We start from the raw sequence: 25862 nt of genomic DNA on the forward strand, positions 1-25862 counted from the left end.
TTGTTACAATTCTCAAAATGTCAAAGTAAGTCACAAAAAAAACTAGCCTAAACAGTCCCCCAAAAATTATTTTGGGAGATTATTTTATTCTAGTTCTTCATATTCTAACTGCTACTAAATTACAAAGAATAGCAAAAATATCTTTAATGTATAGGCAAAAAAAGTAGTGTATCTTGCTTTTTGGAAGGCAATGTGAAATATAGTTAGAAGCCCAGAACCAGAGAGAAGATTAGTGTTGCTCACCCTGGGCCACTTACTGTGGTAGAGAGCATCATGCAGTAGGCAGTCAGTTCATACTGCAATTCTATTACTTACTGTCAGAACTAGAGGGAGTAATTGAACCTCACTTCTCAAATACATAATAGGAAGAAAAAAAAAAAAAAAAACAGGAGGAGAAGGGAGGACAATATTGATGACGATGGCCAGCATGTACAGAGCTCTTATACTATGTAAAAGGTGCTATTCCAGATACTTTACTTGTATTCATATTTAATCCTACAAGCAATTTTACAAGATAGAAATAATCATCTCCAATTTATATATGGAAGAAAGCAAGAAATGCATACACACAATCATAAAAAGCAAATGAAACCTGATACTGAAGAATACAGTGATAAATATCAGAAGATAGACCTAAAACAATCAAGAGCAGTTGCCTCTGCATGGTATGGAATAGATCTGGGATTGCTCTGTATGTCTTACAGAAGTATCTGACTTTTATTATTTAATCTCTTTTTCATTATTATTATGTTTTATGGAACTTTTGGCTTTTAAAATTGTGTTTATGCTTAATAAAAATAAAATTGACAATACAAAGTAGATAATTTAAAAGCATGCCAAAATACAGACATGCTATAATACATTTAACAATTATTCTTTTTCTCCATCACCACGTGTATCCATTGCCACTGAGTCGATTCCAACTCATTGCAACCCTACAGGACAGAGCAGAACTGTCCCATAAGGGTTTCCAAGGAGTGGCTGGTGGATTCGAATTGCCAACCTTTTGGTTAGCAGCAAGCTCTTAATCACTGTGCCACCAGGGCTCCCCATCACTACAAAAAAAAAAAAAAAAAAATCATTGCTGTCAATTTCAACTCATAGTGACCCTACAGGACAGAGTAGAACTGCCCCATAGGGTTTCACAGATACATTTAATTGTTGTTAGTTGATTTCGACTCACAGCATCCCCACAAATGCAGAGTAGAGCTGCTCCATATGGTTTTCAAGGATGTGACCTTTTGGAAGCAAACTGCCAGGCCTGTCTTCCAAGGCACCTCTTGGTAGGTTTGAACCACCAACCTCTTTCAGCTAGCAGTCACGTGCTGAATGATTTGGGTCACCATGCATTCCAATGTATTTAATAGGTTCAACTATTTCTAAAATAAGGCCAATTTAAAGTCCAACATCCTACTTTGACAAGTGCTATATGTTTTAAAATTATGTCTAAACTGGAAGGTAACTCATCAACTATGCCTTTATGAGAGAAGCAGAAACACATTTATACAAACACTCTTAAAATCATTCTTACTACAAAGCCATGCCTTTAACACACCAAAGACAGTAAAAATTATTTTATTATAAAACCTGAAGCCAACTAAAAATTTTCATATTCTATATTACCATTAAAAGTGCTGTATGTTTTAAAATTATATCTAAACTGGAAAGTAACTCATCAACTATGCCTTTATGAGAGAAGAAGAAACACACATTTATACAAACACTCTTAAAATCATTCTTACTACAAAGCCATGCCTTTAACGCACCAAAGACAGTAAAAATTATTTTATTATAAAATCTGAAGCCAACTAAAAATTTTTATATTCTATATTACCATTAAGAAGGTACAATTTAGTTATGCTGTATCACGTAATAACCTTCAAGCGAGAAATTAAATAAAGGCTCAAACTGGGACAACCACTGTGACCTTTAAAGATAAAACAAATCAAAAAATAAGTCTCAAATGAATTAGCAATCTAATTTTTGCCCTGTCAACTACTCTGAAAAATATAATTACTTATACATAATCTAAAACTATTTACATAACTTTATCATAATTGCCCCCCACCTTGTTAATGTTTAATTGCTCCACTGATTTTACTTCCTTTCAATCAGACTTCTGGTACCCACATGCTATGCTTCATAAGCTGAAAATAAAGCGAGCCTATCAAACCACATCAAATTGGACTATAATGTGTCTACCTTGATAAATCACTATTCAAACACTCTTCATAAAATCAGACTAAAATTAAGGGTAAAAGACCTTATTACTCTTTATGAAAACATCTTCAATTAAACAACAGATTCGATTATTTCAAAATAGACCACTAATCAAAAGAGCCAGAAAGAATGGTAAACTTAAAACGGACACACGGCAAATGAAATTTGGTATACAGAAGTTCCTGTTGGTGTTATGTTACCTTTTTACCATGAAACAAGTAGCCCAGAAAGCACAATGAACAATGGATACAACAACACCCAATCAAACGTGGTAAACTGAACACTGTGTTCATCTCTAATCCTTCCTAGAACACCTAATGACAGTCACTATAGAAAGTTTATGGTTTCACAGATACTGTGAAAGGTGAGACAGAGGCTCCTGGTTGTAATCAAGGAGAACTAATTTAAAATACGTACAATAAGGGATTCCATCTTAGGCCTCTCTTCATTCTAGGCCACCAGGTAACTATCACTTTCCTACTTTGTCCCCAAGAGATCAAGAATCTAGTCTCTGAAGAAAAGGAACCTGAAAGGTCAAGGCTCATGAATCCAGTCACAACAGACAGCACTGGTAAGGGAACTGAATACATGAAAATCTACATATTGAAATGGAGACTTTCCCTTCATATACAAAGAACATCAGCTTAGACACTAAAGCTGTGTATTAAAGGATTCTTCTTTAGAAAAACCTAAAAATTCAAGATTTGCCCCACAAACAACTCAATTAAAAAATAGGCAAAATACATGAACAGACACTTGACCAAAGACGACATTCAACTGGCCAACAAACACATTAAAAGATACTTGTGATCATTAGCCATTCACCAAAAACCAAACCCACTGCTGTCAAGTCAATTCTGACTCATAGTGACCCTATAGGACAGAGTAGAACCGCCCCATAGAGTTTCCAAGGAACACCTGGTGGACTGGAACTGCTGACCTCTTGGTTAGCAGCTGTAGCACTTAACCATTACACCACCATGGTTTCCCATTAGCCATCAGAGACATGCAAATCAAAACTACAATGAGATGCCAATTCACCCCTGCTAAAATGGCACTGATTAAAAAAAACAGAAAACAAATAATGGCAAGGATGTAGGGACACTGGAACCCTTATCCACTGGTGGTGTGATTATAAAGTGGTATAACCACTATGGAAAACAGTATGATGCTTCCTTAAAAAAACTAAAACTAGAACTACCTTATGATTCAGCAATCCCACTCCCAGGTGTATACCCTAGAGATCTAATAGAAGAGACATGAACAGACATGTTCATGATCAGTGCAGCACTATTCACAATAGCAAAAAGATGGAAACACCCTAAGTACACATTAACAAATGAATGGATAAACAAAGGTGATATACACACAATGGAATACTAAGCACCCATAAAGAATAATGATGAGTCTTTAAAACATAACATGAATGAATCTGGAAGACATTATGCTGAGTGAAACAAGTCAATCACAAAAGGACAAATAATGGTCTCGTTTTTATGAAAAAAAAGAATGGGTATCCATACAGAAACCAACATTCACAGGTGGTTACCAGAGACGGGTGAGGGGAGAAGTGAAATCACTCTCTAGATAGTAGATACTTATTATTTTTGGTGATGGAAAAGGTAACATCAAATGTGGGTAAAGTGTGCACAGCCTGACCAAGTAAATGATGTTACTAGAAAGTATACAAGAAAAAATGTCACTAAAAAGTACACGAGAAAAAAATTTTAGGTAAATTCTATGATATATATAATTTTGCACCAATAACAACCAAAAAAATATGTGTGTGCTTACATGTGTATGTGTGTATGTATATATGTGCACAGGTATGGGTGTGTATGTGTGTGTGTATGTGAGCATTTATGTATATATGCATATGTGTGCATATATATTTGTATATATAATAAAGCCCATGGCGGGCACAGTTATGGATACTTCTTAGACATAACCAAATACCTCACAGGATTGGTTTTCTGAGTTTGAAGACTAAGGACCATAGTCTCATGGAACAACTCCATCAACAGACATACTATAACCCATAAAGTTTATGTTCTACATTCTAGTTTAGTGAGCAGTGTCTGGCATCTTAAAAGCTTGCAAGTGGCAACCCAAGATACAACTATTGGTCCCTACTCATTCGGAGCAAAAGAGAAAGGAGGAAGCCAAAGACTCAGAGAAGAAACTATATGGACTAATAGTCAACAGGACTAATAGTCTACATGAACCACAGCCTCATCTAAGAACTAGATGGTACCTGGCTACCTCTACCGAACATTCTAATCAGGGCCACAATAGATGGATCCTGACAGAATGGGAGAAAAATGTGGAAAAGAACTCAAATTCTTAAGAAGTTCAGACTTACTGGACAGGTTGAGACTAGAGGACTCCCCAGGGCTATCACACTGAGATACACACTGAGATACTCTTTAAACCTTGAACCAATTCCTCCTTTTCGCTACTGAACTCCTTTAAAAATTCATCTACATGAGACCAACTGGTCAACAGTTACTTACTCTAAAGCAAAGATAAGAAGGTAAGGAAGCAGGGAAACTAGATTACTGGAAACAGAATAATCAAAATGGATATAATACGAATGGTGACACATTGTGAAAAATGCAACCAATGTCACTGAACAATCTGTGTAGAAATTATTAAATGAGAAGCTCATTTGCTTGTAGACTTTCATGGAAAACATATTGTTTTTAAAAAATAATTAAAGATTCTCCCAACAAAAGCAAGCTCATTGTCCAATCCCCACACAGTAAAGTCCAGTAAGAGACAAACCGGCCTTTCTCCACAAATATTGAACCGTACACACACACACACATATACACATTCCAAGTAGCTTTTTGGTGATTCATTAAATATGTATGACTTCAAAGAGAAAGACAGAAGGGAGACGGACAGAAAATGTAAGAGGAACTGGGAGGCAACAGACAATATGAGCAGGAAAATAAAGACCACCGTTAACGTCAGTAATGTTTTACCCATAAAACAAGAATAGGATATTATTTTTTAAAGTACATTCAGAGAAAAAAGCTCTTGAAAATTAAAATGCTAGGCAAAATAGAAAATATTATACAAGACTCAGAAATTGAGATTGAGGAAAGCTCTCAAAAATTAGACTACAAATATGAAAGACAGCCTGAAGGGGGAAAAGTTTTAAAAAATTGGAGATTTCTGCAGTGGATCCCACATCCAAACAGTAGGAATTGCAGAAAGAGGGAAAAGAAAAAACAGTGGGAAAGCAATTATCAAATAAATAATAAAGGGAAGTTTCCCAGAACTGAAAAACATACATGTCTTAATGAAAAGGATCCACCAACTCCTCATCAAAACAAATAAAAAATCTGCCAACAAGGAGTATTTCTGGAATTGAGAACACCAACAATAGAGAAATCTTACATTTTTTTCCAAAACAGACTACATACAAAGATTCAGGAATCATCACTGCAAATGACATTCACAGAACAGTGAAAGCCAGAAGACAGTAGAATGATGCCTCCAACATTCCAAGGGAAAATGACTCCCAACTTAAAACACTATACTCAGCCAAATTATCGAATTTGAAAACGAAAAAAAAAAAAAAGGCATTTTCAGACATGAGGTCTTAAACTTAACATCCCATACAACCTTTCTTAGAAAGTACTTAATATGTTGCTCACCAAAATGAGGAAATAAACCAAGAAGACAACATGCCACCTAGAAGAGTTCAACACTAGGAACTTGCTAAAACAAGTCTTAGGATGACAGCTACACACCATGCTGAAAGAGGTATCAATCAAGACAGAGGCTGAGAGAGAGATGTTTTCAGTTTAAAACAAAGAAAAGTGTTTAGAATTGTGTTTGAATGTTTATGAAAAGATAGATCGGTATCACAGAAGCAGAATGTCTGTTTAAAAAAAGGGAGCAAAAGGCATACAGAAAATTAAGCAAATGGCAAAAGTGAGATAATAATTACAGAAAAGTCAAAAGTTTTACAAGAAAAGATAAATCATAATTTACTACTAGTTCATAATTGAACCGTATATACAGTCAAGATAATATAAACATTGACGAAAGAATAAATTTTATATAATTGAACCCAGATAACAGGAGGCGAGAGAAATCATCTTCAATTATCCTAAAAGAAATACTACAAAATTAAAAATAAGAATTAGCAATATAATCATGTGTTAGGCTGAATACTACTCCCCCCAAAGTGCCCACATCATAGTCCTTGGAGCCTGTGAATTTTACCTTATATAGCAAAAGGGACTATACAGCTATGATGAAGAATCTTGAGATGGGGATATTATCCTAGATTATCCAAAACCAAAACCAAGCCCGACCCACTGCCCTTGAGTCAATTCTGACTCATAGCAACCCTACGGGACAGAGTAGACCTGCCCCATAAAGGGTTTCCAATGAGCAGCTGGTAGATTCGAACTGCCGACCTTTCAGTTAGCATCTGTAGTTCTTAACTACTGTACTACCAGGGCTCCTGGATTATCCAGGTGGGACCGAATGTAATCACAAGTACCCTAATGAGAGGAAAGCAGAGGGAGATTTTACTACAGAAAGAAGGCAATGTGATGATGGAAGCAGAGACTGGAGTTAAGCATTCTCAAAATGCAGGAAGGGGCCACAAGTCAAAGAATACAAACGGTTGCTAGAAGCTAAAAGAGGCAAGGAAATGGATTCCCCTGCTCGGAGCCTCCAGAAGGAACCAGCTCTTGACTTCAACTCAGTGAAACTGATTTTAGACTTCTAACCCCCAGAACTGTAAGAGAATAAATGCGTGTAAGCCAATAATTTTGCGGTAGTTTGTTACAGTAGCAACAGAAAACTAATTCAGAGTATCATTTAGAAACATGGAGGTAAATTACAAAAGCAAATAGCTCTAAAATCTGGAGTAGTCAATTTTGAAGAACAAGAATAGCAGTTAATACAGAAATAAGGTTAAAGGCTGCTGCACTTCATTATAAGCATTCAACATTATTTCATTTTTTAAAACTATCTGTATTTATTTAGACTAAAATATAAAAGAAAATTTTAAAAATTAAATTCACCCACCATAACCTCGAGACCACATAATGGTACCATGACTAGTCTGGCATGAAATTAAATACATAGTTGGAGACTGAATTTTTTTTACAGTCTATGTGGTATACAGAAAAGTAGTCCCCCAAAAATGTCCACTTCCTAATCCCTGGAACCTGTGAATATGTTACATTACATGGCAAAAGGGAATTAAGGTTACAGATGGAATTAAGGTTGCTAATCAGCTGATAGGACTACTCTGGAGTATCCCAGTGGGCCCACTGTAATCACAAGGGTTCTTAAATGGGGAAGAGAAAGGAAGAGTGATGCAACATGAAAAAGAATCAACCGGCTTTGAAGGCAGCCACAAGCTAATGACAATACAAGAAAACTGATTCTCCCCTAGAGCCTCCAAAAAAGAACACAGCTGTGCAGACACCTTGATTTGAATCCGGTGAGACTCTTTTTGGACACCTGACTTCATGAATTGTAAGACAATAAATTTATGTTGTTTTAAACCACCAATTTGTGGTAATTTGCTATAGCAGTAGTAAGAAACAAATACTGTCTACAATTAGGTTAGTGTTTACTCAGTGTTAAAGGAAAACCATGGCTTCCCAAATTGGATACAAATATTCCAATCCTCTTGTTTGAATCATAGATATTGGTGTCAGGAAGTCATTGCCTTGAGGCACTACCCACTTAGGTATTAGTTTCTATTGGCTGCTGTAACAAATTACCACAACCTGGGTGGTTTACAGTAACAGAATTTATTCTCTCACAGTCCAAATTCAGGGCCGGAAGTCTGAAATAAAGCATTGGCAGGGCTACACTCTCTCTGAAGTTTCTAGAGCAGAATCCATTCCTTACCTGTTCCAGATTCTGGTGGCTCGCACGCCTTGACATTCCTTGGCTTGTGGCTGTTACCACTTCAAGCTCTGCCTCCATCTTTACATCACCTTCTCCTCTGTGTGTCTCTCCTCTTCTTCTATGTCAAACTTTCCTCCATCTCTCTCTCTTATAAGGACACTTGTCATTGAATTTAGGGCCTACCAAACAGTCCAGGATAACTCCTCCTCTCAAAATCCTTAGTCATTTTTTGCCATATGAGGCAATATTTACTCTTTTGCCATATAAGGTAATATTCACAGGTTCCGAGGATTATGGCATGGACATATCTCTTTGGGGGCCACCATTCAATCCACCACAGTTTATATCCACCAATCTATTCAGTAAACAAGCATTTACCGGGGTTCCTTTGTGCCTTGCTCTGTAACAGGTAAACACTACAGATATAGAAAGAATCTCATCTTTGTTCTAAAGGAGTTCACAGTCCAGTAATGGAGAAAGAAATGAGCCAAACATAGACAGCTTTATACAGGCACATACAAGGAGCAGCTAGCCCAAAACAGAGAAAAAAAATGTCAGGTTAAAAAAGGTCACTCACAGACAAATTAGTTCTTCTTTCCCCTCTTTCTGGGACAATATCAGAATCCTGAGCTCCCTCGCATCATCAACAAAGGCAGCCAAAAAGCATTATAATCTAAAGATCACACTTATCCTGTTAACAATATGCTAACAAAAATAGGGATTCAATTTCATTAGATACAAGTGGTCTAACATTGGAGAAGAGAGTTGACAGATAAATGACAAGGTCTCAGGAGAAAACTAAGGAAAATATAAAAAGAAGGGAAAAACAGAGAAAAGTTTAAATAGTAACGGAAGAAAACTGAGGGGTGCAGATGGGGAAAAATAGGCCAAAAATATTCAACATTCTTTACCAGAGACAATAATACACCATGGTTGAAAAGAGTTTCTGAAACTGCTTAATGCAGATTTCCCACTTTGCCATATGCACAAGGTTTTCCTGTTCCAGAAATAAGATTCTAGACATGATCTCAATTTCAGTTACAGAAATAAAAACAAACAAAATGAACAAAAAAAATCAACTCCTTATTGTGCACAGACTTTCGCATAAAATAGTACTGATGCCATCCAATGACATCTCTTTATAAAGCTTGCCAATCTCAGAAAATTTACAAATTATTCAAGAAATTTTCATTTATTTAATACTAAATATAGTAGCTAAAAAAACAATAGCTCTAAGCGAAACATCTAGGTTTTCCCCCCTCAATTTTCTCAAATCAATCCCCTTCTTCCATTTCTTGCTTATTATTAGCTAGTCATGATAGGTCCCAACGCCCACCTCACTTTTTTAAAATACTTTTTTTTTTTTTTAACTTCTGTTCCATTAAGACTTTCTCATGTAAATTCCTTAAACTCAAAGTAGAAGCAGCAGCGGCTCCCAGTGGCCAACTTATGCTAGGTGTATTTTTCCTACTATAGTTCTTATATTTTCATATGATTTCTACTCTTACAAGAACCTTGTAGAAATTACTGCAGTAGGAAAAAAAAACTTAGCATGTGATGTTTAACTTTAATCCTGTGTTCTTCTACCTGATAATAAAATTGTAATTTGTACTTTTCAGTCAACTACGAGACCCCTGAAAGCATGAACTACGTCCCTTAACGTGACGTGTTTCTGCATTTTCAATGTCTGTCTGATAACTTACTTGAATCAAATAAACAACTGAATTATTATTCACGACTGTGTGTGTGACAAAGCATTACCATCTACCTATTTGTTGTGGGAGTCTACTCAGTTTAGTGTTGGTTAAGAGCCGTTCTAATTCCACTGGGACACTCCACTCCAAGTACGCACGTAGCTGGAAGAATGACATGACATCCTAGATTTTTCACTATGATATATATACTCTAGGAAACCCTAGTGGCGTAGTGGTTAAGTGCTATAGCTGCTAACCAAGAGGTCAGCAGTTTAAATCCGCCAGGTGCTCCTTGCAAACTCTATCGGGCAGTTCTACTCTGTCCTATAGGGTCGCTATGAGTCAGAATCAACTCGGCAGCACTGGGTTTTTTGGTTTGGTATATATAGTCTAAAGACGACCCCCCCTCCCCCCATTTCTGTCCTCTGGTAATTAAATCACACACGTTCAGGTATTATTGTGAAGGAACTCTGCAGATGGAATTAAGGTTACTTATCAACTGACTTTAAAATAGGGAGATGATCCTGATTATTCTAGACGGGGGGAGGGCACAGTTGGCAAAAAAACATATAACACCTGTTGTTTGCTAAAAATGTGGTAATACATTTAAACTAACCAAATTAACAATTATATAAAATGTAAATGGACTAAACATGGCAGTTTAAATGTAAAAATTTTCAGAATAGATTACAAAAGCAAGATACAACTACGAGCATCATCCAGGTTCAGATTTTTTCAAGTAGTTTTTTTTTTTGTGAGCTCTCACTGGCAGTGTCCTTAAAGTCCAGATTTCTAACAGCCTGTTCAAGGCAATTTAGGCTTTCTTCATCATGTGCCTCAAAATTCTTCTAGCCCTCTCCCACTGCTTGATTTCAAAACCTCTTCCACATTTTTTTCGGTATTTGTTTCAGTGCCCACTTCTCGTATCAAAATCAGTATTACTTTTCTATTACTGCATAACAGATTACCATAAATTTAGTGGCTTAAAACAACACATTTATTTCTCACAGTTTCTGTAGTCGGAAGTCCAGGCACAGCACAGGTGCTCCTTGAAAACCCTATGGGGGCAGTTCTTGTCTGTCCTATAGGGTCGCTGCGAGTCCGAATCGACTCGATGGCAGTTTCTTTTTTTTTTTTTTTTTTAACTAGCTGACCTTAAAATAAGGAGATTATCCTGGCGAGCCCCATGTGATCACAAGGGTCCTTAAAAGAGACCTCGGGAGATGTAGCTATGGGAGAATGATCAGAGACACGCAAAACTGCTAGTTTTGAAGATGCAGAAAGGGAGCCATAAGCCAAGGAATATGAACAGCCTCTAGAAGAAAAAGCCAAGAAAATATAGTCTCCTCTAGAGCCACCAGAAAGGAACGCAACCCCTCTGATACCTTGACTTTAACCCAGTGAGACCCATTTTGGACTTTTGACCTGACAAACTGTAAAATAAATCGTACTGTCTGTGGAAATTCCTTACAGCAGCAATAAAAACTAGTATAAAACAGCAAGCCCCCATCCCCATCTCCCTTCCCGGTTTAATTTTTTCTCTATAAAAAGCATTATCTTCTAACAAGCTTTAAAAAATTTATTTTTTTTGCTCATAACTGTAAATTCTATTAAATGTTTTTTAAACTGCATAAAGGCAAGGATTAACTATTTTGCTTGCTGTTTCCTAGGGCCTAGTGCATGGTTAGATGCTCGATGAACATTCAATGGGATTATAAATACATACGGTTAGTATATACAAGGATACCTGTTGGAATTCTACCTCTATACCTGTGGATGCAATCCCATTTGGGAATAGCGTTTTGTTACATTAGTGAGGTCATTTCAGCATAGAGCATGTCCTAAACCCAATCACTTTCGTGTTACAAAAAGAGCTGATTAGACCCAGAAGCAAGCAAGCATCCACGTGGGGAAGACAGATCGACAAGGAACTGAGGAACACCAGTGCTGCAGAAGTTACGACAGGGATCCTTCCCCAGAGACGACAGAAAAAGAGCCTTTCCCTGTAGTGGTGCCCTGAATTCTGACTTCTAGCCTACTAAACTGTGAGAAAATAAATTCCTTTTCTTTAAAATCATCTATTTCTGCTATTTCTGTTACAGCAGCACTAGTAAACAAAGACTGAGATGTAACAACTGTTGCGCTAATGATGCTGATGATGATAAAAATATCATTAATCTTAAGGAAACGCTAGATACAATCTGTGGCTGTTCATAGTCAATGACATTAAGATACAGAGATATATATTAATATCTCTTAAAATACCTTTATTATTCAGTCTCCCAAGGAGTCCTTTTCTTCCTAATCGCAACTTTTTTTAATTACACAATTTTAAATAACTCAGAAGACACTTCAAACATCTAATTAAGTACATCTACTTTTTCAAATTCTTAACACTTTGAGTAGAATATCACATCTTATCTATATACTCAGCACAGCTTCAATATACAGAGTATTTTCCTTTCTGAAGGAAGTTACTGACATTTGAGAAAAGTCCCAAAATCTGGACTAAAAGAGAAAAGTTTTGGCAATATAACAAAGGGCTTATATTATGTCCATTCAAAGGGTAAAGAATAGTCTTTTGGTGTTAAGAGGAGTTGCTTACCTGTTCCAGGAGTAGCTGTGGTAACTCCAACAAGAGGACTCTGCAGTACTGAAATGTTTGTCTACACGAAAATAGAAGAAAGTATTAATGGTAAAAAATGCAAAGTTCTAACCATAACATAAACAAAAAGTTTTGAAGGGCTTCATTCAACAGACAACTGAATCTCCACCAGATGTTGAAAGATACCTTTCAGTAGCTTACAGTCTAAGAGTACTCCCTAACTTTAAAAAAACAGTTGAGTACTGATAACCTAAAATATCCTAGATCTTTTAATATATAATTTACTTAATATAAGTAACAGTTGTTAAACAGACATCATTTTTAATAGGCAGTTGCATGGTATGTATTTATTTTTAGTTTGGTAATGTAAAATGGATGACCCTGGTGGCACAGTGGTTAAGCGTTTGGCAGTTCGAATCTACCAGCCGCTCCTTGGAAACCCTACAGAGCAGTTCTACTCTGTCCTATAGGGTTGCTATGAGTTGGAATTGACTCAACGGCAACAGGTTTAATGTAAAATATTTGAAAACCATCAAGTTTATATAACAGAAAGACAGCAGAATTTTAAACACTTACAAACCATAAAATATTATAGATTCAAATCTGACTACACAACAGACTACATACTCCTCCCAGTACCAGTAGAAAATTACAAAGCAAAAAAATTACCAACGGTAATTCCTTTAAATTTAAGATTAAAGTAGTTAAATATCTTTCTACAAACAAAGACAATATTCAATCAAGAATGAGAAAGGACTCTTTCTCTCGAAGAAAATACGGATAAAGATTTTTTTACCAGATTCTGATTAAACTAAGGAAATCTAAAATTTGACTATACCTTGTAACCAGAACTGAATATCGACAGAACAGTAGGAGACATGTTAAAATTGTTTAATTCTTAATGCCAACTTCTTTCTTAGTCAGAAAGAGGTCAATTAAATCTCAGGGGGGCGTAACTAAATTAAGCTCTAATCTAGTGATAATATTCTTACCAACTTTCAAGTTAAAAGGATTCTCCATAAATTATGACCCATGAGACTTTTAAATATTTTGAATACAGCAAAAACTAGTTGCTGTTGAGTCCACTGTGGCTCATGGTAACCCCATGTGTGCAGAATAGAACTGCATTCCATAGGGTTGTCAAACTTTTCTCCCAAAGAGTCTCTGCATAGGTTTGAACCACCAACATTCTGGCTAGTAGTCAAGCACTTAACTGTTTGTCCTACCAAGGACTTTACAGCAATAACTGTAAACTACCTTTGTTTCCATGTATCATCAAGGAATAATGAAAACTAGTATAAATTTATAAGGCAGTGGTTCTCATAACAAACATGAGATTTACTTATCAACCTTTATAAAAATATCCCAGACTAGAATATTCTGATTATTAAGTCTAGAACAAGCATTCCTTAGAAATATAATGCAAGTCACACAAGAATTTTTAAATATTCCAGTCAGCACACTGAAAATGAACAGAAGAAATTAATTTATGATAGTTTAACCTAGTATACCCAAAATATTATCCTTTCAATATATAATCAATATAAAAAATTAATGAGATAGCTTACATTCTTTTTTTCTAAGTCTTCAAATCCAGTGTGTATTCTACATTTACAGCATATCTCAGTTAGGACTAGCCATATTTCAAATGTCAACAGCCACACTTGGCTAGTGGCTAATGTGTGGGACAGGGAAGGTACATAAGTATTGGAAAGAGCAGGTAATCTGTTTAACACAATAAATTAATTTTGCTTTACCTGACAAGCAGGCCTCATATGCCAGGCATATCAAACTATAAACAGTAAATAGTCACTGAAAGATGCTTTCTAATATTCATAAGCTTGCCAACAACTATGCCAAATCTGATTTAGGAACAGGCATAAAACATTTCTCCAAGCCCAACGGTAGTAATGTCTTAATACAAAGAACTATCATTTGCACAGATACATTTTGTTTATACATTCTAAGAACAATTGTGATAGGAGAGAACGTTTGTTATCTGTAAAAGATATTAAACTTCCTACTTAAAGGAAGAACCCATATTACCTTTAACTCATAATCAAGGGTTATCACAATATTAGCACAGCATGGCTATTATGAACACTGGCTCTAGATTCAACATTGCCTGGGTTTGAAGCCTGGCTCTGCTATGTATTAGTTGCTTTACCTTTAACAAACTAAACCTTTCTGTCTTCTAGTTTCCTCATTAGTAAAGTGAAGCTCACAATACCTACACCTCACAGAATATCTGTGAGGATTAAATGAGATAATACATGAGAAGTTATAAGATCAAGGCCTGTACACAGTAAGTACTCAGTTAAGTAACAGATACTTTCTGGTCACTATCAGTCCCCTCAGAACAGAGAATCTCTAAATTGCATAATCTATAACTAAAAAAAAGAAATAATACTACTGGAACTCCTACACCAAAAGTAGCAGGAACATACTAGATGATCAACTCATAAGGCAGCTTTTTCAGTAAAATAAGTAAACAGTTATCAAAGCTCTAAAAGGATACTGGTCTTATACCAATACAAACCATTCCTAAAACAAAGATCTCAAATAATTACAAAGTGCCCTGTGTATGGATAAAACCCTGAATCTGCATTTGTTCTGTCACAGAATTATGTATAAATATTCAAGATTTCTAACAACTAGAATGACAAATCAAAATCATATTCCACATGTATATTAAGTAAGTTAGGGTCACGGGAGCCCTGGGGGAACAACAGTCAGGTGCTCAGCTGATAACCGAAAGGTTGATGGCGTGTGCCCACCCAGCGGCTCCGCAGGAGAAAGACCTGGAGATCCGCTTCCATAAAGGTTACGGCCAAGAAAACCCTAGGGGCAGTTCTACTCTGTCACAGGGGCCACTATGAGTAGGAATTTACTCAAGGGCATGAAATAACAAGAGGCATGGGCAGGTGGAGAAGGCATACCTACCAAAACTACAAACTACTTGTAAGAGAAAATCTGAAGTTCTACTGCATTTTAAAGCATGGTTCATGATAAACACAATTTAAGTAGATTCTAAATAAATGTACTTAATGGTTATCCTGTGAAATACACTTACACTAAAATAGACCTTAGGAAAACACTTCAAACTGAGAATGTATAGTCACACAAAAACATGAAATTATTATAGATCATAAAGGTATATATATCACCTGTCTTCTTGACGTTAAAGGTGTTGATCCAAGTCCTGGGCTGGAAATGTCATCATATATACTTCTAACTGGTGGAGCTCCACTCTTATCTTTATGAGCTGGTACAACTGGTTGTGGTGGTGACCCACCTAAATGTACAAAAAACACAATCAGGTGGGAAAACAAAGGAATCTTCTATCACTTCTGATAGCTTTTTTAAATTTATATATTTAATACATTGACTTAAACACTAGTCTCCTGGTGCTTCTCTAACTTCAATCACCTAGAGACACTGTTAGAATTGAGATTCTGATTTTAACAGTCTGGGGTGGCTTTGGTTTTTTTTGGGGGGGGGGTGGGGCCTGAGATTATGCATTTCTATCAAGCCTCAAGTGATGCCAATGCCATTGTTCCACAGACTGCACTTTGAGTAAAAGGTTCCAGAGTAAGTAATTAAGATAAACTATTCATTTTTAGAAAACACATAACCTTTGCTTTCTCTACAAGATGTTTTGCACACTTCGAAAAAAAAGTTTGATCCTATTTCTCACGTGAAAGTAGATATTAAAGTTTATGTACAATTGAATGAATTTAATAATCCTCTAATGTAGAATTTGACTGTCAAGATTAAACAGATTCGTGTTTCTCACAATAGAAACATATTTACATACATAATAAAGATATGAAAAAAGACCAACTTTTTGTGACATAAAGATATCTTTATAAGTAGAAACTCAGCAATGTCAAACATTAGAGCAGTCCAGGCCCTCTGTAAAACAAATGTCTGATCTAGGAAGTACACCATACGTAAGTTATTTAGATTTAGAGCACATGCAATGGAACAAGACTAACCTGGACTTTAACCCCCTACTCTATCACTTACTAAGTGAGCTTTGGCAAAGTCTTTATCAAATTTAGCCTGTTTCCTCTTTTGAAAAATGGGGATATTACTACCCCCTGGTGGTGCAGTGGTTAAAGCATTCACTGCTAACTTAAAGGTCAGCAGTTTGAACCCACCAGTTTCCTCTTTTGAAAAATGGGGATAGTACTACCCCCTGGTGGTGCAGTGGTTAAAGCACTCACTGCTAACTTAAAGGTCAGCAGTTTGAACCCACCAGTTTCCTCTTTTGAAAAAATGGGGATATTACTACCCCCTGGTGGTACAGTAGTTAAAGCACTCACTGCTAACTTAAAGGTCAGCAGTTTGAACCCACCAGCCACTCTGCAGGAGAAATATGTGGCAGTCAGCTTCCATAAAAATTACAATCTTGGAAACCCTACGGAGCAGTTCTACTCTGTCCTATAGGGTCGCTACGAGTCTGCATCAACTCAACAGCAATGAGTTTGGTTTTGGGTTGACTACAGGTTGGTTAAACAAAAAACTGAAAATAACAAATATAAAATGCTTAGCATACTGCCTGGCTCATAAGTGCTCAATATATGTTAGCTATGACCATAAAATAATAAGAGCCAAATATAAGAAAAAAAGGCAGTCCAGAAAATAATGTTCTCAACTAAATTACCTCAAATATAATTTATGATAATTCTCCCTTATCAATCCTTAAAAAATGATAACAAACCACTTTAAACCAAGTAATACTTTAAGGGCAATTAAAGTCAGAAGGGTTTCCACTTAAAAATTTATGAAAAGAATACTAGCTTACAACTGGAATTCAACTATTTTTGTAGCTAGTTCTCACTATTCATAGTACTTCTTTGCTAAAGGAGTCCTGTAACAGAAACATGTTGTACTTAGGTAACAATATTTTGTGCTGACAATTGTAAATTCTGGTTAAAAGCTTCCCATGTTGTGCAGATAAGTCATTTCACTAAACACACTGTGAGACTATATCTAGAAAGCAAAGTCATACATATAAATTCTAAAATCACACTTCTTTTCACTGAATATTTGCTATTCTTATAATTTAAAAGTAATTAACCAATAGGGTTACAGGGTAGATAGGTAGTCAAACCAAGACCAAACTCATTGCTGTTGAGTTGATGCAGACTCATATTGAATATAAATGACCATATTTCATCAATTCTCATATTGAAGTTAAATGACCATATTTCACCAATTCTAAGGGGCACTCCCCCTTGCAGACTTTCAACATCTCTGAAATAGGAATACATTTTACAAATAATGGCGTCTTAGCAGTGTGTCATATTTAGTATTTTTACTTCTCAGTGGTACATAAAATGGTGAGTTTTAAAATCCATGACATCGTAGATTGGATAAAATTTAGTTAGTATATTTTTAATCAGTAGTTCTTGGAATCACAGTAGCTTATACTACTTACACCTCTATTTCTAAAACCTTAAAACCAAAGTTAGAGACCTTGCTTTATGTAATTAATAAATGTTTTGAGAAAAGTGAATCTGCACCATTTTGTTTTTTTAAATTCTAGTACTTGTATTAATATTATTATAAAACTATTTTAAGCAATTATAAAACCTACCTGCAAGTAAAGGTGATCTCATTTCCATTACTCCTACCGAAGGGCCACTAATTGCTCGAGGTTGTGGAGTCACTGGAGCTGGCAAATCCCCCATTAAAAATCCAGGTAAAAACTGAGCGTTAACTCCTGGCTTTGGAGAGGTAGGTGAACCCAGCATCATTGGTTCAGATCCTAAATGAATCCAAAAAATAATAGTAATAATTAAAGACTTTTCTGTTACAACAGCTAACAAAAAATACAACTAGCATAAATAATTTTTGATAATTTAATCAAAGTTGTCAAATATTACAGAACCATACTTGAATTTATTTTAAAAACCAATAAAAGTTATTTCTAGAAAAATGTAGAAGTTACCTTGTATTGCAAGTTATCTTGTATTAACAACAGCAATATTTAACAACTGTTTTGTATGTACATTATTTCACAGCTTTAAGAATCAGAGCTTATTTTTAAATTAAAAAAATATCTTTTTTAAAAAAAATACCTAATATAAACAGACTAACTTTCCATTTCTGGGTCAGCTTCTACCATGAATGAACTAAAAACAAGGATGGGGTTAGTTGTTTTTACAGTCTTACCAAATCAGACACAAGAGCAGTAAATCATTTTTACAATAAAAGTGTAGTCACACATATATAGATTAAAAAATTAAAAAATAGTGATGACTGGTATCCTAACTCAGAAACATATTAGAAAGTACATTGTTTGGATCATTCCTTAACATCTGAGTTTTACAAGTTAGGAATACTGAATAAAAGTCTACCTACTATAAAATCAATTTAAAAAGAGAACTGATACCTCACAATTATCGGTTCAAAATTAATTTTCACAACTTACAGAGTATGTATTATTATCCCCATTATAAAGATGAGGAAAGTAAAATTAATTTTAGTTTCAGTAAAAAACAGCACAGTACAGAAAACATAGGCTCTGGAGTCAACCTGGACTCAAGCTCTCTCAACAAAATGATTACATTCATAGTACCCACTCACAGAGCTGTTATTAGAATTGAAATGAGACAGCTCATCAAGCACCTGACATACCGTAAGTACTCAACAAATATTATTCTTATTTTTTCAGTATCTCATAATAGCAAAAACTAAGTGATTAATCTACAAATGTGGAATTTGGCATTTCTGTATGAAAATTTGGTTTTTCAATAGGGACAAGCCTGAATGAGATCTGTGGCACTCAAACAGGTCAAATGTTTTATATGCTATTTATATACTTCTTATAAACCATTCCTTAACTTCTAAACAGCTTCAAAAATTTGCTTCTGGCTATCTAAAAGCTTTCAATCATTTATGCTCTTTTATCTCTCATCATAGACCTAGATATTAACAACGCAAGTGTATAAAAGAGGAAAAAGGCAAAGTAATTCAGGAAAAGAATAAAGCAAATACTGAAGTAAGGTGTGAGTAACCGTAATTAAAAAAAAATTTTTTTAACATTGTAAATATTCTGAAGTGCTAGTTGCTATGTTACTGTTCATATTTCTAAAGAACATACACTAAAATCAAACCAAAAGTATAAGCAAAAGCAATGTTCAGATGATACTTAGGCTTTTTTTTTTTTTTAATTCTAAACATATAATTAGAAAACTACAGCAATAAACAAAGTTTTAGGTAACATCACCAACTAACTTCATTCCTTCATCCCTCAAAAGAAAAAAGGGGGGGGCAAATACAAGAACTAAGTCAAGAAAAGTTAGATGTATCTAGATACATATTGTGATACTGCAGAAAGCACGAGAGTCAAGAGGACAAAACAGGTTCTTAATCCTGGCCCTGTAACTAGCCACCCCTCAAGGCTGAATTCCCCTGAAAGAGAAAGCTTAATCAATTTCTAAGAATCCTCCATGTCTTAAACTCTATTTCACAGCCTGTGCTCCTAAATGATAAGTACCAGGTGTTAACTCTAGCAGTCTGTTGAACTGCTAAAACTAAGGAAAGTAAACACTTGGTTTTAATATACCATTAAACCAAAAAAAAAACCAAACCCGTTACCATGGTGTCAATACCGACTCATCCTGACCCTACAGGACAGAGTAGAACTGCCCCATAGAGTTTCCAAGGAACAACTGGTGGATTCGAACTGCCCAACTTTTGGTTTGTAGCCATACTGGCTCTTAAACACTGTGCCACCACAGCTTTGCTAGGAAAATGTTTATACCGCGCCTAAAATACCTGCAATATGTGGACTTAAAGAATTAAAGTCAGCTATGTCAGGTTTCTACCCAGGCAATAAACACGGACAGGTTTTATTGACATTTGTAACCTAAGCAAATAAGCACTGCAAAATATTTTTGTTGAAAAGAAAAAGGTAACTTGTAATGAATTATCTTCTGATCTCTCAAACACATAAAAAATACTTAACATCTGTACATAAGTTTAAATGTTGCAGAGTACCTGTATTATTGAAGTTATGCATTTCGTTTTTACAAGACTAGTATAAAATAGTTCACCTTACTCTATTCTCGAAACAAACGTATTTTGCGCAAACTTATGACAACTATTACAAGCACTTCAAATCTAAACAACTCATTCCACAAGATACGTGTTGCGCTTGCTCTTTTCCAAACTCAAAAAGCTATACCGATTTTCAAGCAAGTCTCTGTGATATACGTGGTTTATTTCCTGTTCTAAAATTTTAAACGGTTCTTGTCCCACAACTCAGCAGACAAAAAGGGAATCGACAACCTGTTAATTTGGTAGGTTTTTCTCAACGAAGACACATTTCAACAAAGCTCGCAATAAATAATGTGGATGGATCAGGAACTTCACATCGTGATTACTGGAAAAGACTACAATAGTAAGAGTCAAAATGAAAAAAAAAAAAATGAAGGCGGGAAAAATCGTGGCAACTCCCGGCTTGCTACTACTAAGACCAATATTTCAAAAACTACCATCACCTGATTGGTTAAATGTCGCACGATTCATGGTTCCATTAATAAGATTCCTTTTGCAAAGCCCAGAATACTCCTCCAATTAAACAGGTGAGAGAAAGAATCAAAACAGGAAGCAGAAGCCTAGGTGAACAAGGAGTAGTCTACCCTAACCACGCATCCCAGGGCACCGCCCACCCACGTGTATGTGGGTCAGCACCGTTCCCCGACACTTCCGGGAATCCGGAAACCCAGAAGTGCGCCTTGGGTGCGGGGCCAGACTCAAGCATGAACCAGTCTGGTGCTACAGGCGTGTAGGGGCACAAAACCCGCTCAGTCACCAACCGACTGCTGTTTCCTCACGCTCCCCAGCGTCTGCAGCCGCCCAGAACCGCCCTGGCAGTGGCAGGGTGGCACTGCCTCGAGCAGCGGGCCAGCTAGAAACTTGGGGGACCCAGGAGCATCCACTCCGCGATTGAGGCTAGCAGAGGAGAGCCTGAAGGCTACTGCCTTTCTGTCTTGCTAGCCCACTTTCAAGGCCTGCGGAGTAGATCGTAGCGCCAGAGATGAAAAGCAGTTTTTCACTCACCCAGTGTGGGTGCCTGGGGATCCATAGCAAAGGCTGCCATCGCGGCGGCAACTACACTAAACCTGGAACGCTCCCGATTTTCAAAAATGGCGGAAACTCTCCTTAGGGGTAGGGACGTACTATTTGATGGGGAGCGTAACTTCCGGACATGCGCTGTATGTTTTAGTAGGGGGCCTCAGCGGCGCCATTTTAGAATCGGGCAAATGTCCTTGCGCAGTCTCCGCATAGCCGAGGAAAGAATTTCCAAGGGAAAATGGTGGAGAAGCGTGGTACTGGGAATGCTTTTGCTCACGCTTTCAGCCTCTTGCTTTGCGGGTGTTCTAGTTCCCCGAAGCAGAAATTCTTTTATTCACTGTTCCATAAGAAAAAGCCTTTTTTTTTTTTTTTCCATAATTTGCATGAGTTTATTTAGTGCTCTGTAACATCTCAGCCTTTCCCAGTAACGCGTGGGGCATTTGACTTGGTGAAACTGCGTATTTGGAATGTCTGTATCTGGGCTTAGGCAACATGCTCAAAGCATACTTTTTATCGTCTCTATGAGTTTTTGTTTTTAATATTCCATAATATATATTATTTTATTATATTAAAGCATTGACTCATATACTTTTATTACAATAAACACCCGTGAACCCACCGCACGGAGAAACCCGTTTGCACCTTCTTGTCTCATCCTCTACCGTCCCCCTCCCCGGACTTCGCTACTTTTCTCTGGAGTACTTGTATAGAGCTCTGTCTTTCTCACACACACACACATTCGACATGCAAAAAGCAAAAACCAAACCCAGTGCCGTCGAGTCGATTCCGACTCAACGACCCTATAGTGTGTGTCTAGAAATACGCTTAGTTTTGCTCCGTAATATTTTGGGATGCTCTCTGGTCCTCACCAGACTCATGCTCCTCAAAATCCTCACATATTCTCCTTTGCCACTTCGTCAGAAACTTCCAAAAATCCCAATCCAGGAAGAGTTTTGTAATTGGAGAGAGGCAGTAACAATTAGTAATAAGTGGCAGATTCTCAGAAATCAAATATAATCACAGATGGAATGGACTTTTTTAAAACATGCCTCATAAAAAGCGTAATACCCAAAACAATCTTTCCTTTCTAGAGGAGGCAGCAGAGTTTGTTTGCAAAACTAATTGACAGAAATAAAAACTGATAGCATCCAGTGCTGTCATGGTTAGTCAAAGTGGCACTTTTCAAAGCTGTCCATGAGGATAATTTGTAAAGATATAGTAAATATTTTAAAATACTTCTTTTCTTTGACCCAATGCATTAGTTTTGTCTAACGTAACAAATTACTATAAACTTGACGGCTTTAAATAACACAAATTTATTCTCTTACAGTTCTGGAGGGAAGAAGTTTGAAACGAATCTTAAAGGGCTACAATCGATGTGTGGACAAGACTGGTTTCTTCTGGTGGCTCCAGGTAAGGAATCTGTTTCCTTGCCTTTCCTAGCCTCTAGAGGGATCTTGGAGCCCTGAAAGCATATTGGTTAAAGAGCTTGGCTGCTAACCAAAAGGTCAGCAGTTTGAATTGACCGGCATATCCTTGGAAACCCTATGGGGGCAGCTCTACTCTGTCCTATTGGGTGTTTTTTTGTTTTTTGTTTTGGTTTAGAAGCATCCTGTATTCTTTGGCTTGTGGCCCCTTCCTCCATCTTAAAGACAGTAGTGCAGCATTTTTTTTTCTCTGTTTCCTTCTGTTTCTGTCATATGACCTTCTTCTGCAGTAAAATCTTCCTCTTCCCCCGTCTTATAAAAACATTTGTGATTACATTCAGAGCCCACCCAGATAATCTAAGATAATATCCCCATTTCAAAATCCAGGAAAAGTGACAATGTTCATAATCACATCTGCAAAGTCCCTTTTGCCATATAAAGTCTTATTTACAAGTTCCAGAGATTAGGATGTATATATCTTTGGGGGCCACTATTCAACCGACCCCACCTACCAATCTACTTTTTAGAATTAACATACAGCTGTCTAGCACAAGGAAGACAAAAAAAAAACTATATGTGTGTGTGTTTACATAGGAGCCATGATGGCACAGTGGTTAAGTGCTCGGCTGCTAACCCAAAGGTCTGCACTTTGAACTTGCCAGCCGCTCCATGGGCGAAAGATGTGGCAGTCTGCTCCCAGAAAGGTTACAGCCTTGAAAACCCTATGGAACATTTCTACGCTATACTACAGGGTCACTATGAGTTGGAATCTGCTCAACAGCAACAGGTTTGTTTTGGGTGTATGTGTGTACGTGTATGTGCCTGCATGGTTGCGTGTGTGTGTATTGACCTAAAAAGATATCCATGAATGCTATAATGAAGCAATTTGAAAATCAATATATATAGCATCATTTCATTTTTATTTTGCAAAAAAAAAAAGTGTTTTGGGTACAAACACATGAACATATATAGAGGGAGAGATGCTTGTTTAAATAAAGAGTTGAAAAAGATTTACATCAAACTGTTAACAGGAAAGATGGAGTGGGAGACAGAGTTGTAAACTGGTTTGTAAGTTAGTTTACACAGGGCCTTTCCTTTATTTTATATAATTTTTTTAGTGGTTGATTACACGTGTTATTTACTATTTTCTTTTTCACATTAAAAGTTTTTCTTTTTTTTTTCTTTTCAGAAAGTAAGTCATTTCCCTTTCCTCACTTGCATTTCCATCTTCTACCCTCTTAACGGGCTATTTGCTATCAGGCTACACAGACGCCCAGTTTGCCCTATCTTAAAATCATCCCTAGACCTTCTTCCTCCTTCTAGCTATCATGCCCTGTTTTTTTCTCACATTTCCTTTTTTCAAGATCTCAAAAAAAGAGTCTGTAGATTTTAGTAGGTGATCTGTTTCCCTATCTGCACCAGATCTTGTTTTTTAAGTCATTACACCCTGGCACTTGTGTAAATCCTTTTCTGAAATGAGACTACCTACCTCAACTATTTTTCTTCCAATTTCCAAATCCGGCCTGTCTTCTTGACATCTGCAGCATTTAAAATCTTTGAAAAAAAAAAAATGTTTTCCTAAAAACAATGTTTTCTATGTTTTTGGTGATGCTACACTGTCCTTTTTATTACTCTCTCCTCCTTCCCTGGCTTTTCCAAAACTGATTCCATTTCTTTCTAATCTTGAAATATTACTGGTAGTCAATCATTTCTTTCCATAGCTCCTGACAAATTATCTCTGTAACTCATTTGCTACGACATACTTGTTTTGTAAGTATTTTCTCAAAGGCAGGGACCGTAACTTTTTCTTTTCTGTATTTCCACCACTTTTCAATAAATGTATGTTAAAAAAAGAGTTAGCAAATTAATGACAAGCTCTAAGAAAATAAACACTGAAAGAAGGGTAATTATCTGATATAATGTATTTGATGCAATTTTGTGCGTTTCCAAATTTTTTAAATCATGAAAACATGATTAATTAGAAGTTCTTATTATTTATAGACACATGGAAGTATTTCTATTATAAAATGAAGAACTGTTTGTAGTTCAATTTTTTTTTTTTTTTGTCCAAATGAGATTTTCATAACTTGGATTATCTTGAATGGACCCATTGCCATCAAATTGATTCTAACTCATAGTCACCATATAGGACAGAGTAGAACTGCCCCATAGGGTTTAAAGGAGTGGCTTGTGGATTTGAACTGCCTACCTTTGGTTAGCAGCTGAGCTCTTAACTACTGTGCCACTAGGGCTCCTATCTTAAATAAGAAACACTTACATGGAACAATTTTACTTTTTTATATTCTTATTAAACTACAATCTTTAGAAATATTGCATGTTCATCACATTCTTCTTTACATAAATTTCATTATTTTAATTATAGCACCTGCCTTCCTACTTTCTATTCTGAACATATTAAATAAAATATTGCGTAAAGCAGAAAATCTATTCCCTATTTCTATTCTGGGTTTGTGGTTCCCTCAGTGCCCCTCTCCTGGAATGTAAGATTTCATCAAAGTGCTGTATTTGTAGGCCAGTGGTGGTGCAATGCTTAAGGTGGTTGGCTACTAAACAAAAGGCCAAGTGGTTCAAGCCCACCAGCGGATCCCTGAGAGAAAGATGTGACAGTCTGTTTCCATAAAGGTTACAGCCTTGGAAACGCTGTGGGACAGTTCTACTCTGTCGTATAGGATTGCTATGAATCAGAATTTACTTGAAGGCAGTGGGTTTTTTTGGTTTTCAAACTTTCTTCAAAGTACTGTGCAGATGATTCGTACATACACAGAGCTCTGATTGTTAAAAAGGGAGAGAGTTCAAGCTCCACCACTTGAGGGGTCTTGCCTCCTAAACTGTCCTCTCCCTATCACACCCCCAGGTAGGTGAAACACTTGCGTAGAATACCTAGGGCTACAGGAGGCTCAACCTGAAAAT

General features: G+C 36.5%; 1 protein-coding gene across 2 annotated transcripts in view; it reads right to left on the minus strand.

Moving 5' to 3' along the window:
- NUP35 (nucleoporin 35) overlaps window positions 1–21619 on the minus strand; it is a 34754-nt gene extending 13135 nt beyond the window's left edge. The window contains exons 1-4 of one of the 2 annotated variants that reach the window (XM_064286918.1): window positions 21490–21619; window positions 18017–18187; window positions 15579–15706; window positions 12412–12472 (exon numbers count right to left, since the gene is read on the minus strand). In XM_064286918.1, coding sequence (XP_064142988.1) covers window positions 12412–12472; window positions 15579–15706; window positions 18017–18187; window positions 21490–21529 — 400 coding nt within the window. In that variant the 5' untranslated portion in view covers window positions 21530–21619. The other variant, XM_064286919.1, reaches the window with a different exon arrangement.
- Between the last annotated feature and the right edge of the window lie 4243 nt (window positions 21620–25862).

Source organism: Loxodonta africana, chromosome 6 (assembly GCF_030014295.1).
Source record: "Loxodonta africana isolate mLoxAfr1 chromosome 6, mLoxAfr1.hap2, whole genome shotgun sequence".
NCBI classification, from domain to species: Eukaryota; Metazoa; Chordata; class Mammalia; order Proboscidea; family Elephantidae; genus Loxodonta; species Loxodonta africana.